Here is a 13338-nt window from a genome sequence, read left to right as displayed (position 1 = left end):
ATACTAATCTCAGAGGTCATTTCAAAAGTTATTACATGCCAACGATTTAGTTAGAACTTTATATAAAGGATCCTGGTCAAAGGTCTGCCCAGTTGTCCAGTGATCTGATTAATATCAATATTCTCCTGAAAATGCTTTATTAATGCTAATTTAGAGAATAATGCCATACTCTTGGAAAACATTTAGTTTGCCATGTTTTAAATGTTGTACGTGATAAATTTCAAGAAGCCTGTATTCAGAAGGGCACCAAAAATAGCTCCTAAGGGAATGAAACTATATTACTTCTGATATTTGATTTGACAATGAAAATCATGGATATAACTCTAAATCTCTGAGCCACGTTCTAGAGAACAGACGTAATCAAATAAATAGGGCCACAGAGCCTCATCTCCAAATTCTTGGTCATATTTTGTTTGTTTGTTTGTTTGCAAATATATACCGGAAAAAGCTTCTTACGTCTTCACACACAAAATCTGAATTAAGAAATTAGCATAGGGGGCTCCCCTGGTGGCGCAGTGGTTGAGAGTCCGCCTGCCGATTCACGGGACACGGCTTCGTGCCCCGGTCCGGGAAGATCCCACATGCCGCGGAGCGGCTGGGCCCGTGAGCCGTGGCCACTGAGCCTGCGCGTCCGGAGCCCAAAAGCTCTGCTATGTGTCTGCAGTGAAACAATGTGATGTTTGATTTGGTGGGTCTTGATCACGTTTGTGCCTTATGGCCCCATTTTTAGGGAATCAGGTTTCGGTTGGTATGTATGTCTGAGTGAACTTAATTAGCTGTTTTTAGTGAATAATTTTCTCCATACTTTTATGATTCGATGATATAGGCATCTAGAAAAATAGGGGTGTCAATTTGGATTGAATAGGTAAATATATGAAAAATGTGAAAGTGCTACTGGCTCTCTAGAGCATCCACTACACCAGCAGGCTTACACCACGCCTGGGTCCTCAGGCAGAGTGCAGGGCAGACCCTCAGGCCCCAGGCCAGTGATTGACTCTTCCGTCTCACTGGTCAAGCCTCTGTGTTTCCATGTGCTCGGTAACTCGATCCCCACTCCTGCTGAGGCACGTAGGGTGCCTGCTCCGGGCAGGAGGTAATGCCTTTCCTAGTGGCTTCTCTGCTCCTGGGCGCCCACTGGAGCATGACCTACTTCTGTCAGACATATCGAGTCACACACAAGCATTCAAAGGATTTAGATATTTGGTACACAATGACTCTTTAACAGGAGTTTTAGGGAAAATGAGGAAACCATAAAGAGCCAGTGTCAGAGGCTGAGTAGCAGGCTGAGTGAACAAGTGACGTGACCCAGACACACAGCGGGGGCACGCACGTGCACACACACACACAAATGTATATTGCCTGTATGTGTGATTTTTATTTTTGTTAATTTCCTAACTAAAACTCCTGCTGAGTTCAGAACATTGTGATACTGGACAGTTGCTCACAGCATGGTTGGGAGGATGAAATGAGAGAGAATGTAAAGAAAATGTGCTTTGTAAGTGTGGTCCAGATGTGACTCACTTTATCCACATACACATCCCTCTGATTGGAGTAGGGCTTACGTATAATCGCAGTTACCATTCCTTCCACTAACTTGCTTTTTCTCTGCCTCTTGGAAACAAAGGCATGACTTTGAGGAAGCTCACTTGGGAAAGAGATAGTATAAGGATATGAAATCGGACCAAATATGAAGCATCTTCTATTACAAGCAGAAAGTAAAAAGCGCTTACTTAGTATTGGGGATCGTATGTTAGCACAGCTCTGTATCAGCTCACTCCCACTTATTACGGAAGTCACACTGAGCAGAGTGTTAAATGTTAAGTAACCTACTCCTCCCTTCTGTCTTTCAGATTCCTTCGTGGCACTGAATGGTAAGGAAGATATTACTCATAATTTAATAGCAATGGAAATATATTTGAGAAATCCTGTTTCACTAAACCTCTTGAGTATTTTCGAATTTTACGTTTATTTTTAAATTAATTTTTAAATTCTCATTATTTTTTATAGACATTTCAACTCCTCTACCAGATCATGAAATGTCTTACAACACAGTATATGGTCAGTTTATGGGTTGTTTTTTTTTTATTCTTCGAGCCATTCATCCTGTGGTAGTTTATAATCTTCATTCCTAAACATCATGGACCAGATTCTTTGCTACTTCAGGGCCCCAATTCACTAAAATTATTCATAGATTTCATGATGCTTCAAAAATTACTCTACATATATGAGACAACTGACATGTGAGAATGAGTCCTACATTTTTAATCCACAGAACATGAAATATGCCAACCTTAGGGAATTTGGTGAATGCATTTAATGAGTTCTTGAGGGAGAAGAAATTGCTTCTGGACATAAGTACATCCAAGATAAAAGAATAGTGCTTATAACTCATAGGCCATAGCTCCTTAACTGATAGTATCATTCCCCAAAATGCTGACTTTCAGAACAATACCCTCTGCAGGAAAATCTATACAGAGTGCAGATACTAAGTTCTTATTAGGCAAAGCTTTCCAATATAGCCATCGAAATTTAATCACACAAAGAGTATGAATACGTAGACCTATCTTCAGTGAAACGTCTTTAAATGTATACAAGGAAGAGTGACGCAGTGGAAATGATGTGCAAACAGGATTTACCCCATTGTTCCTGCTCTGAAATATACAGACACTATACTAAACAAAGCCATTAAGTCCATAAACAGACTATTCTGAACTCTTTAGAAGAAAAGTTAAACTGTAGTTGAAATGTTCCAGTTCCATTTCTCAAAGCCTCCCCAAATGTTTATTAAGGTAAACTATTCATGTGTTTTTTAAAGATAATGAACAACATATATGTAATGGGAAATTTAAGCTTCTGCATTATGATGGGGACTACAAGCTTCACTGATACACATTTTATAACTTATGTTGAAGACACGTAACAATAACAGCTCTAGGTCAGTCTTTAAATGTAGAGGTAGGTAATAGAGGAAGGGGACAAAATAAAGAAAAGAAAAAAAGAGGAAGAAAAGAAAGCAAGGTGGATTCAGGATTCAAAAAAATAGTTCAAGATGGCTACAAATACATCTAATAGCTCTGTGGACACTCTCACTCCTGTGTCTAATTAGCATAAACAAAAAGCCTCTTTGAAAGTCCTAAAGACTATCTTATAAACTGGGGCTGTGCAGGTAGGGAAAACAATGCCCGGTTTCTCCTGTCGTGAAGTGAGGCAGCATGGCGTAGATGAGCCCACTGAATTCATCCACCTTTACCATTCTCTCGTCTATGATTCAAGCCAGAATGTCAAACACCAACAGCTGGAAGAAACACTTCTCAGGAGGCAAGTGTCATCTAGCTTAGCTTGCCCTTCACAAAGAGAACCCACTTCGCATCTGCACTTCTCCAATATCATACTTTGCAGTCATTTCCTATAGTTGAATAATCTTTATCAGATATTGAGAAATTCAGGTCTTGATCTAACTGAACCAGTAACCCCAGCATTCATCAATAGTACTACGGCCAATTTTAACTCCCAGGTAATTTCTCATATAGATAGAATAATTAAACCATGGGATGCTCTTTATGAACAAAAATCACTCTTCAATTTATGGATCTCTCTTACTGCCTTTATAAAAGGAAAGGAACTTATTAATTCCTCCGTGTTAACACTTTAAAGAACAATGCCCATTCGCTCGGTCAGCGGTTTCTGTGATGAAACTAAAGAAGAGTTGGAATTTTCCTTTCAACTAATGACCCTGTCCATTTCAGGCTCAATCTCTCCCGGGTGTGAAGGGGTTAGATGATTAACTGACCATCAACATGAGGGCTGGTCCAGACAGTACTTACAAAAACAGAGGAGACTTTCTTTTCACAAACTACTGCAAGAGATGCTTATTTTGGAGCTAATAAACCTAGAAGAGATTTAACTCATTCATTTGTAGACATTAGTTTAGTGCTTACCATGTGCCAGGTACTGGATTAGGTGCTATATTTGAACCATCAAAGAAAAAAGCAAATTGCTGTTTTTATGAGCATGGATGTAGACTAGAAAGCCACCCACAAAGTCCAAAATGCACCCACTGTGTCTAGCTGTGTCCTTTGCATGTTCCCATAAAAAGTTCAGTGGCCGAGTACAGACTCATAGGGTGACCCGCAGAACCAGAACTGCCTAACTCTGAAAAAGGGATCGTTCAGTAAGCCATGCAGACTCTCTGTGTGGCAAAAGCTCTGTGCAACACCACTTACATATACAAGAACCCTTTTTTAGTGAATTGGACCCTGATTATCTTCCTTCTCTCATCCTCTCTTGTATTGATTTAGTGTCTCTTCTGTGTCTAACTGGGTACAATCATTGTTAATAGGTTAGAGTAGTTTGAAGGATCTCTAACCTCTAGAATTACAAAGACTTGTAGATATAGAGAAACAATATGATGCATATTAAAGTTAACTTTTTAAATCTATTTCTTTGTATATTGTAAGAGTAATACACCATAAGCTCCATTGATGATAATATGACTTTTCATACTGGATTAACAACACAAAATTATAGGTTCCAAATTGTTGACATGTAATACCATATCCACAAACGATTGCCTATTTTTGTAGCATTATTTTGGTTACAGCCTCTTAGGGAATGCACAAAAACAATATAGCCTGTAGAATCAGATTCTAAGAAGGAATATAAGTGATTTCCTTTTAACAGGTGGAGAGGTAATAATAATACACCTCTTTGATTTCAAACTAAGGATGGCTGCTTCATGGTGCTTCTACATGGTAGTTCTAAAATTCTTGAGAATCAGGCATTGCTTTCTCCGACTGTTTGCTTCACCCATGACACACATTGCCTGTCCTCAAGCATAAGTTTAAAAGATTACAAACCTCATGCTGCGCTATTTTTTTTTCCATTTGAGAACATCAGATGCATGGTTTCTCTAGATTTACATGTAGAATATGGAGATGTGGTGGGTATTAGACTAACACTTCAGCAATAGGCAGGAGCTGATTTCTCACATTTGTGTGAAACATTTTCCTACCTAACTACCATCTGGTCCACATTAATTTCCTCTCATAGCCATAGCTTTCCATTACCAATGAGTTTTCCATATATTTGCAGCATATGGTCCAGGAAATCTTTCTACAGAGAATGTGTCCCTTAGGCATCTATTTCCCCTAGATTACCGTATTAAGAAATGTTCTCCCTAAACCATACTTAATGGCATTACCATAAAATTGCCCCTTGAACACAGTTAAATTGAAAGTGCTCAAAATGCATATCAATTCAGGTAAAAGAAATTCTTGCTACTTGGAGGAGAGGCTTCTATTTTTCCTTCCCCCCTTCCTGACTCCCTGCAAAGCTATTTCTAATTGTTTGCTTAGGCTGGGTGCTGAAGTCTCTTAGGTTGACCGTATACTGCACGAGAGCATTGTTGAATTCAAGAGTAGAAAATAGGGCTATATTTTAGACCTCAATATAAGCATAAAGGAAGTAAAAGAAAGTCTGTATTGCCAATTCCAGGTTAATAATTTTCCTACCCTTGTTCTCTTACCAGTATTGGGAGATGAGATGTGAAACCCAGAAATATAAAAACAAAAAGTCTAGACGCAAGAATTCTTTACTTTTCAATGAACAGGTTTTTAGCGGTTGGATGCGAACTAGACTATTTGCAACAAAGCGGGTATTTGAAGCTGTGGAAGAGCCAAACAAGCTCTACACAGAAAGGGGCCTCTTAGATGTTACCAAAGCTTTGTGGTAACACTTCAAGTGTGGAACCTCCATGGAAATCCTATAGCTTAGATAAGCCACTTGGCTGGCTTGCTTTTCCCCGCTTTATTCATACACACACACACGCACGTGTGTGTATACACAGTATGTAATTTACAGTATTAAAGTCTCCTAGGAATCCAACTTCCAATCATAATTGTAAAGGAGAAGAATGCAGTGCATTCATTATCATCTTTCTTTCTGGTGGCTAGTATCATATTTATCACATATGCGGTGATCACAGCCCAAGGCTGGAGCCGCTTGTGAATCTGTCCTACTTTCTACCAAAGGCCCCAATTACACATTCACAGTGGTTGCCTTGATGTCTTTTTAAAAATTGTTCAAGAGGCTGCTGTAGGTAAGATGCTTTAATAAGCCAAAGACTCTACTGGAAAATCACAGAGAGGTGATTTTTTATTTCCACCAGAGAGAACAGGTAGTGGGGCTTCTTTAAATCATTGTGACAGCTTAGATCAAAGCACCAGATGTGATCTGCATTTAACCTTGTGGAATGATGGGGGGGAAAGCTTAGAAATGTGTTCACAGGAAACATCCAGTTTCTGCCGTAACTCCCAACCTAGCCATCCTTCCTCTGGCATTATCCTAGGGTTGGCTGCTCTGGATCTCAAAAAGCTATCCCTTTCTAATCGGAATTGGATCAGTCAGTGTGGCCTCAGAAAACCACCTCTCACTCATATGAGTCATGAAACCACGAAACTAACTTGGCTGGAATAAGACACAAAAGGCACAGCCATAACAACATGGAGCAGTTGAGGCCTCTGTTCCAGGAAGGAGGGGGTGGAGCAGATCCCTTTAGAAAGCAGTCACTTCCCCCGCAAAGAGGAATGCCTGTGAGGCTGAGTTGCAGCTGAAAACTAGACACGTCCTCCATGGGAAAGGCTCAGGGCAGCTGAGCTGTTTGTGACGGGGCAGAGGCTCACCCACTACCATAAACCTGCCCCATCCGTCACAAACGCTGTCCCCAGAGTGGACACATTCTACCTTAGTGCTGCTGTGCGAATACCAAAGAAGGACTCGGATACTTCTTGAGCGCTTACTGTGTGTCAGATACTGTTAGGTACTTTCAACGTGATGTCACTTTATCCTTCCAACACTGGGAGGTAAACGACATCATCTCCACTTCGTGCACAGGGAAAACCAACCAAGGCCCAGAGAGCTTAAGGGATTCCCTCAGGCTCAGCAAACAGTAGAGACGAGATCTGGCCCTTCATCCTCTAACTACAAGTACAAGGGGTCTTCTGCTGAATCCTACCCACCAGTCTTGTTATTTCTAGGACAATCTCAGGGGTCTTCTGCTGAATCCTACCCACCAGTCTTGTTATTTCTAGGACAATCTCCTTTGAGTCTTTTACAGCCAGCTTGGGTGTCCAACCTCCTGGCCTCTGAGCAAAGGGAGAGCGGGTGTCTCCGGTGATGTTTTCCCTAACTATATTTGTGATGAAAACAGGGCACTCCAGTTCCCTCCTGCCCAGCACCACCACGTCCAATTCGGCGGCTCAAGAGGGGTATGAGTCTAGGGGAGGAATGCTGGACTGGAAGGATTCACCTGACAGCACAGACTCTTTGGGGGCAGTGTCTTCCCATAATCACCAAGACAAGAAGGGTAAGGCCTTGGAAGTACCTCTTCCTCTGGGGGGAGAGGGAGGGAAAAGTGGGGAGGACTACGGAACTGCTTCCAGCTGAATCATAGCAGCATTTAAGGAACGAACCTCCAACACACTATGATTGAAAGCGTCTCAGAAAAGGCTGCAACCCGATCCTCTATGCTAGGCTTGATCCACAATGATTCCCTGACCAAGGAGAAACCACACAAAACAAATAACACAGCCTCTAAGCTTCCTCCACCCAAGAGAGGCATGGCTTGGCCCAAAGCAGATACTGGCCGCTGAGATCCCTTTCCACTCCTCTTAGCTCGTTCAGTGATTTCTGGATCCTCTCTTCCCCCCATAATGGGATGGAATGCGGTGCGGGCTTTGGCAAGTACATGTAATCAAAGTAAAAGCCCGTTTAATCAGTGAATGGAGAAATAGCAGAGTTGAGTCTTTTCTGGCTGGTAGCATCCCTCACTCTCGCATGGTGCTGAATTTGAATAGAGCTGAGGTCCTGGGACGCACTTCATTGCCCTTAGAGGATAACAGCTAAAACAAAAATATGTTATTTAATCAAGCAGAATTGCTATGCATTTAAAATGGAAAGGAAGCTGCACTAAATGAAAGGGACTCTACTGTGAACTGTCCTAAATTCTCCCTGGCTTTCTTTGCTCAACTAGAGACAGGAAATGTCATCTCTTTTCTCGCCATTTGCTGCTTCTGGTAACACATCCTACTTCAGTTGCAGCTGCAACCAAAGAGGCCTTTACTTGTCCAAAAAAGTCTTGTAAATCGAAGACTGAAAAGCTCAGTTATGTTGCGAGCTGTTTCCCCCCATTCAGCCTTGTTTACTTCTATATGTTTTCAAGAGTTTCATCCAAGCAGGGATTTGAGTCTCAAGGGCAGACCAGCCACAGTGACCCTTGGAAGACAGTCTCTATCGTGTCTTCCCCCAGGGTTTTCTGTATACATATTTCCATCTTTACTTTTAGAGAATGTTTGCTAGGCAGACTCACACACTAAATTTTCACCTTTTTTTTTTGGCGGCTCATCTCCTGAGAATGTCGTACCTTCTGCTGCTACATGCCAAGCCCAAAATGGGAAGATGTAGTCCTTTTAACTTTTTTTTTTTTTTAAGTCTTTACTGAATTTGTTACAATATTGCTTCTGTTTTAGTTTTTTGGCCGCAAGGCATGTGGGATCTTAGCTCCCCTACCAGGGATCAAACCCGCACCCCCTGCGTCCGAAGGTGAAGTCTTATCCACTGGACCGCCAGGGAAGTCCCTTAACTCGTTCTTTAATATATCCCCTTAATCGATTTTATTATTCTTCTATAACTTCTTACTGTTAATATGTCCTGCCCCAATCTTTTTTTTTTTTTTAAGTGGCTTTTGTCTCAGCAGCCTCTAAATTGGTGGGATCCCTGCTCTTAACCATCACAAGAAAGCACCAGGCCAATTCGTGACGGGGCAGAACTATCCCAGCAGGCCACCAGCCCTAGCATGTGCCATTATTTGTTCTGTGTGGCTCCCGACCGCAGATGTGTTAGTCTTGGCCGAGTTCTCAAGAACAGACAACACAGTAAAAATCACTTTGTATTTGCCCACTGCAACTTTCTGAAAAACCAAACAGCCTTTCCAGTAAAGCATTAAATATGTCAACCAAATATCTAGCTGTTGGTTACAGTCATTTCCTCTTCGCTTCACTGAGACGGATGGTGTGAATTTTCTCCAATCGTTACCTCTCCCGAGGGAGGGAGGTTATCAAAGAGTCCAATTAACACTTTGACAGATCATTTTAAAATTCGGCATTGTTCATTCTCTTGGGTCTTATTATGAATATTGACAAAGCTGGAAGCAGTCTACAGATTGTCAAACAATGGTGGCAGAGGTGATTGCATGGGTGTTTAACATGATCACTGTTCTCGTGCTATTAACTCCTTGCCTTGCCCTGTCAAATTTGAGCTTCATTTTTGACAACTGATTACGTGTGTATTTGATAGGGCAATGACAATGAGTTGTTATGCAGAAACTTTAAAAATAAAAAAGTAATGTAGCTTGATGTTCCTTTTGTCATGATTTTTTATGATTTTAATTTCCATTTTGCTCTGAAGTGTTTTTCTGTTTAATGTTCATGATTTATTTTGAACTTTTGTTTTGCCAAGCACTGTGTGGTATGACTTGGTGATGGCGTTACTTCTCCGTTGGAAAAGTCTTGTTTCTTTTCTGACTCATGATTACGTCCTTTAACTTGACCCAATCTGTGATCCCCTCGCTTCTTTCCATTCCCTGACGTGGGTGCCTTAATGATGTCACATCCGGGTGTGCAGCACCTCCTGGGATGCAAGAGTTTAATGGGGTTTCTGCGGGCCTCTGGTGGGTGCTCTTTTCACTGGGCCAATTGTCTTATGGGAATGTGACATTTGTGTGCCCCAGCTTTAGGAGCTAAATATACTCTGGAACTGTTTGTAAAATACCGCACATTTCCCCACTAAGCAGAAAATGTGTCTGCTGACCAGCTAGCTGAGGAGTCAAGTGTCCCATGCCCTTTTCACTTTGGCTGCTGAAAAAAGACCAGTGAGCAAACGAGCCCAGAGCTCTGCTCTGCAGAAATGTTGAGCACCACTGGGTTGATCCCACTCTGGGTCCCAGCTCATCCTCCAAACAGTTCTGCATTTCCAGAGTATGTTTGCTTGGCTTTTTCTTTCTTTTCCTTGCTGTGTCTTTCGTCTTGATTTAATCCTGTGCGTCCCTCACGTTCTGTCAAAGCACTGTTCCTCACCTTGCAATCTAACCCCCTTCTGCTACCATTGTTCTTAGCCTCCCCCTTTCAAAATAATAGACCCAAGCCCTCTGCCCCTCTGCGGAACGTTCCAAGGCTCTTTCCTTCTACACTGGGGGTAGCATTCCGATGCTGTATGTATATATGTACAGCCATACTAACAAAGCGTGAGAAGAGAGCTACAAAGCACACACAAGTATTATCACAGAAAATGAAGTAATTTTCTCGCTCAGTAACTGGCCTTGTCCTTCATTACCCTACTGGCCTTGTCTAATATCTCTTGTCCTTGCTGCTTTTCTTTAAAATTGCCTGATATCTTTCAAGCCCTAGATTCATTAGTAAAAACACAGCCAACTGCCCTGTTTTATCTCTGGCTCCCTAGATGTCTGGAGCCTCTAGAGCCAGCCCTTTAATCACCAAGTTGATAAATTAGAAGCAGCCCTGGCTACTTCTTTCTTGGTTTTGCCACATTTAAAAATATATATTATTTATTCATCCTATAACTATCGAGGTGGTAATGAGTAGTTACAAAGGGGCTCTAATTACATATGAATAAGAAAGAAAATCCAGTTTATTTTTAGATCTGGCTTGTCTCCCCTCATCTCCTTCCCACAGCAAGAGAAATAAGAGCTTTCTTTTCTAGGTTAAGCAATACTGGGAATTAATAGCCACTCCTGTGCCTCTTGTTTCTGACCAAAAGCAATAATCCTCCAAAACCTGATTTCCAAGAAGACTGCAAGATAGGTGAGGAAATTAGCCAGGGACAAATTTGCCAAGAGAGCTGTGTAGCATAAATGTCTAATGTAATCATGGACCACTGCCACAAAGACACAAGAATAAATCAGATTAGAAGAAAATGCCCTACTTCAGAGTTTATTTTCTAGAGTTCTTGTGAGCTCTCAAAAAACTGATGAAATAGTCAATATATACAAAAATGTTCCCATTTGATTGGAAATGCCAGAGCTTATATATGTGCTTATATATTTTGGGAAATCTTTAAAACAAGATATTATCACATTATTATATTTAGTCAAGAAGATGTCATTACAGACAAGGAAAAGATGTAGAAACAGAATTTAAATTAGGGATCAAATGAATAATTTAACCTAAAATGTACAGCAAATGGTGAATATATGTTAATCAATGTACAAGCTATTTTGTAAGCAATTTTTAGTTTGGGAAATAACATTCCGGTAAGATTCAGAAGGTCTATGAAGAATGATGAGTATACTGGCCACACTGCATGACAATCCTGAATGGAACTGTATAAATCATAGAGTTTATCAACAATCCTCTCTACAATTATTTATTCCTCAAAGGCATCACAGCCTCCAAGTAGGACATGTCACATCTTACATGAGCTGATTTAGATGGTTCAGAGACACCATGGCCTTCAAGAATACTGAATCATGTGGTGGAAAGTTAACACCCCTTTCATTTCTCTTTCCATCTTCTTGGTTATGTCAAGGCAAAAGTCTCAGTTTGGTGCTTTAACAACTCCAGAAACTTGCTACTACCCTTCTGAGGAGAAAGAACAGGCTTTAGATTGGGGGCTTTGCCATGCAGCTGGAGCTAGCTGGAACAAACATTGTTTTGCTTTCAGTTAATTTTATTTTTATGGTTACCTTCTATTTATGAAAAGTGACACTTTTTTCCATTTATGATAATTATATAAAGTTTCCACTGGAAACTCACCTTAAAGGTAATTTAAATAAAATATTAAGTAACTACTAATTCAGGAAGTATAGGGACACAGAGGTATAAAAAGTAAATAACATGGTAAGTGAGGCTCATTGATTTCACTAGGACTGTAGCATTGGTAGCTGATGAGTAAAGTGTGGGTAACTCTGGCCTGGAGCAATTTAAAAAGTCCAGTGATGATTAACCTAGACCAAAACTGTGCTTCTGGCATTTGGAAGAACGAGACTGAATAATGGCCCTACCTTCTAGCTGGGCTCTGAGCCCTGCAGTTATACGACCTGGTGTTCTTCTGATTTCTCTTCCAACTACTGAGCTTTGCGATTAGGGATGAGAAGTTTGGTCAAGTAGGAATTGAGAGTAAAATGGATTTAGACTAAAAAGAGATTAGTCATTCTAGGCTTGTTAAGCATCTGGCGAGATGATTCTCCAGACCAGCAGTGAGCATCCAAGTGTAGACAGCAGCTCATTATTTCCCAAATTGTGGCCCGGGGAAGTTTACCTCCAGCACTTCTGCTTCCCGCCTACTTTTCTGAGATCTGTAAGGACTCTTGGGCTACAGCACGTTCCCCTGACTTGGCAGTAACCTACACTTGACCCTTCTTTCCCTTTTCTCTCTTTCAAACTTTACCTATTTTGAGTCCCAAACCCACAGAGCCAGGCTTTCTTCATGAACAGGCTAGGAAATCCCATTTTGAGAGAGTATATTTGGTAACAGAGCCTGGCCCGACAGCTTCTGTGTTTTAACAATCTGCAACGCTTAAAATCTAATGGATGAAGGATTTTAAAGCATCTCAGTTCTCCCAATGGGGAAAGTGATTTCTTGGTTCCTATCAAGTCATATGCAGGTGATCTTATTTACAGAGAAAATTATTGCTGATGACGGTAATAAAGGGAGAAAAATAAGATTCTCTTCTTTCCCTGACTCCTAAACTTGGACTGCATTTTCTCTGCCGTTTCTTCAGTAACATTACATAACAAAAATGTTTTCTGAGGAGTCTTCAAGCAAAATTTATTACTGGCTCTACAGCGCAGTATTGGATGCCAATATAAGGAATTAGAGGCTAAACTAGAGATAGACATAGTTCCTGTCCAAGAAATATCAAACTGCGAGACAGATGAAGCACACAAAGATGCAAAAATGCACCAAAAAGCCTTTACAACCACTATTGTCTTTGTGAACAAGGCAAAACGGTGCACGGCAGACTTTAGAAAAAGATATTAGACAACTGAAGACAACCTGGCTGAACACATCAAGGACATAGCACTTGGAAATGGCTTCTCTGCCCCTTTAGTCGTCCCCTTCAGTGCCAATATTATAGCAGTCATATATCACTTGACAGGGAGGATGAGGGAAGTGAGGTACATCTGGTACAGGACTCATATTTAAAAGTTTTGTGGAAATGCTGGCAAACTCAGGCTCTTTTTGAACATCCTGAGCTCTATTTAAAACAAAAAAAACTTTACTCCATGGTAATATGCATAGCTTTTATCAGTAAAACCTATAGTA

At 40.9% G+C, this 13338-nt stretch overlaps 1 protein-coding gene across 3 annotated transcripts in view; it reads left to right on the top strand.

The window, feature by feature from the left end:
- The window catches only part of SEMA6A (semaphorin 6A), a 129429-nt gene that overhangs the window by 98329 nt on the left and 17762 nt on the right, over positions 1–13338 (top strand). The window contains exons 17-19 of one of the 3 annotated variants that reach the window (XM_060143455.1): positions 1851–1871; positions 2008–2058; positions 7208–7363. In XM_060143455.1, coding sequence (XP_059999438.1) covers positions 1851–1871; positions 2008–2058; positions 7208–7363 — 228 coding nt within the window. The remainder of the gene's footprint in view (positions 1–1850; positions 1872–2007; positions 2059–7207; positions 7364–13338) is intronic. The other 2 variants (XM_060143456.1, XM_060143457.1) reach the window with 2 other exon arrangements.

This window comes from Lagenorhynchus albirostris, chromosome 3, assembly GCF_949774975.1.
Source record: "Lagenorhynchus albirostris chromosome 3, mLagAlb1.1, whole genome shotgun sequence".
Lineage (NCBI taxonomy): Eukaryota > Metazoa > Chordata > Mammalia > Artiodactyla > Delphinidae > Lagenorhynchus > Lagenorhynchus albirostris.
The sequence above is the reverse complement of the archived record's forward strand: the minus strand, read 5'-3'. Positions and strand labels throughout refer to the sequence as shown.